At 39.1% G+C, this 1,928-nt stretch overlaps 1 protein-coding gene across 1 annotated transcript; it reads right to left on the bottom strand.

The window, feature by feature from the left end:
* Positions 1-479: 479 nt before the first annotated feature.
* LOC122441010 (olfactory receptor 7A17-like) lies at positions 480-1,457 on the bottom strand. Its single transcript, XM_043467640.1, has one exon. The coding sequence runs from the start codon at positions 1,446-1,448 to the stop codon at positions 480-482; it is 969 nt and encodes a 322-aa protein (XP_043323575.1). The 5' UTR covers positions 1,449-1,457.
* Positions 1,458-1,928: the final 471 nt, after the last annotated feature.

Genomic DNA, 1,928 nt, shown 5'->3' with positions numbered 1-1,928 from the left:
GTTTGGATAATCAAGAAGACCAATTAAGGTAGTGATGTGCAAAGAATGATGTTAATAAAAGTGAAAAAGAGTGGTTTCAGGTTTTCCTCTGTTATAAACTTACAAATAGCTGTTTATAGAGAAGTTTTCTGGTTCATAGGATTTTTACAGCTCATGTCTACTCTTTTAGACAAACAACAAGCAAAAATACTCATTATAATATATTTCATTTGAGAAGAAATTATTCTTAAGAAATCCCTTGAGATAAATGGGAATTTTCAAATATTTCACCTTCAATGTTGGGAATACAATTGAGTACAAAAATAAAAAAAGGGAAAAAACTCTTGGACATCAGAGATGCCCTAAATAATAAAAGTGAGTTAAATAAATTGTATAGAGAAGTTGAAATAGAAACTCCAAGAAAAACAGAAGAGGCATGTTCTACTTTCATAATCTGATCAAAGATTGGCAATATTTGGCTCAGGTTTTGAGCTCTGCTATCACAGGCACTTCTCAAGCCCTAGGACAATAGACACTTTTATATTTTCCTTTCCAAAGAGCATTTGCAGACCCCTCTTTAAATCTTTATTTCTCAGACTGTAGATGAAGGGGTTCAGCATAGGTGTGATCACAGTGTACATCACTGAAGCTGTTATGCTTGAGTGTGAGCCGTGGGTAGCAGCAGAGCTGAGGTACACTCCTAAGCCTGTACAATAAAACAAGGAGACAACTGAGAGGTGAGATGCACAGGTGGAGAATGCTTTATACTTCCCCTGAGCTGATGAGATTCCACATATACAGAACATTATCTGAGAATATGAATAAATGATACCAAAGAGGGAACCACCAGCCAGGAACACAGCTACAAAATACATCACCATGTTATTGAGAAAAGTGTCAGAATTGGCAAGTTGGATCATTTGATTGAGTTCACAGAAAAAGTGAGGGATTTCTAAGACTGTGCAGAAAGACAGCTGCAGCACCATTAAGCTTTCTAACAAGGAATGCAGGAGACTGATGATCCAGGACACCAGCACCATCAGTCCGCAGATCTGGGGGTTCATGATGACCGTGTAGTGCAGGGGGTGACAGATGGCCACAAAGCGGTCATAGGCCATCACGGTCAGGAGGAAGATGTCCAATCCTATAAAGAGTGTGAACAAATGCATCTGGAAGATGCAAGCTTCATAGGTTATAACTTGGCTCTGGGTGTGGATGTTCCGTAGCATCTTTGGGATGGTGGTGGAGGTGAAACCGATATCTACAAAGGATAAGTTGGAGAGGAAGAAGTACATGGGGGTGTGGAGGTGGGAGTCAGAGATGGTGGCCAGAATGATGAGCAGGTTTCCAAATACCGTGATCAGGTACATGGAGAGGAAAAGCCCAAATATGAGGGGCTGCAGTTCTGGATCCTCTGAAAATCCCATAAGAAGAAATTCTGAAACTTTTGTTTGATTCCCTTGTGCCATGTGGTGGAGGTGACTAACAGAAAAGGGGAAAATAGCACAACTAATTTTCACACAAATGTATATTAGTCACATTGCAAGTGCTTCCATTTGAAGTTTCCCATTAGGAAATTAATTTCAATATTTGTTCATGGATTTGGTCCACTTTAGAGAAACTCCTGTGTCATCGCTAAGAAGCAAACTTGTGCTTTTCTCATTTTTTTCAAAGATGTCACATATTCGCAGTTTTAATGAGAAATTCTTTCATGCATTTGCAAAATACAAATTGATTTGGGACAATGTTCCAGGTAATGTCTATGCAGGGAGTATAGGGTGTCAAAAAGCAGAAGCTCTCAAAAGCCCATTATGGAGACCATATGTAAGCAAATGAAAATCATATAGCTTGCCAGATGGTGAGAAGTATTACAAAGAAAACAAAAGCATGTATAAGGGAGAGAGTGAAAAGGGAGTGCTACTTTTTAATGCATGTTTAAGCAAGACCTG

This window comes from Cervus canadensis, chromosome 4 (genome assembly GCF_019320065.1).
Source record: "Cervus canadensis isolate Bull #8, Minnesota chromosome 4, ASM1932006v1, whole genome shotgun sequence".
Classification (NCBI taxonomy): Eukaryota; Metazoa; Chordata; class Mammalia; order Artiodactyla; family Cervidae; genus Cervus; species Cervus canadensis.
This window is presented reverse-complemented; position numbering and strand designations above follow the sequence as displayed.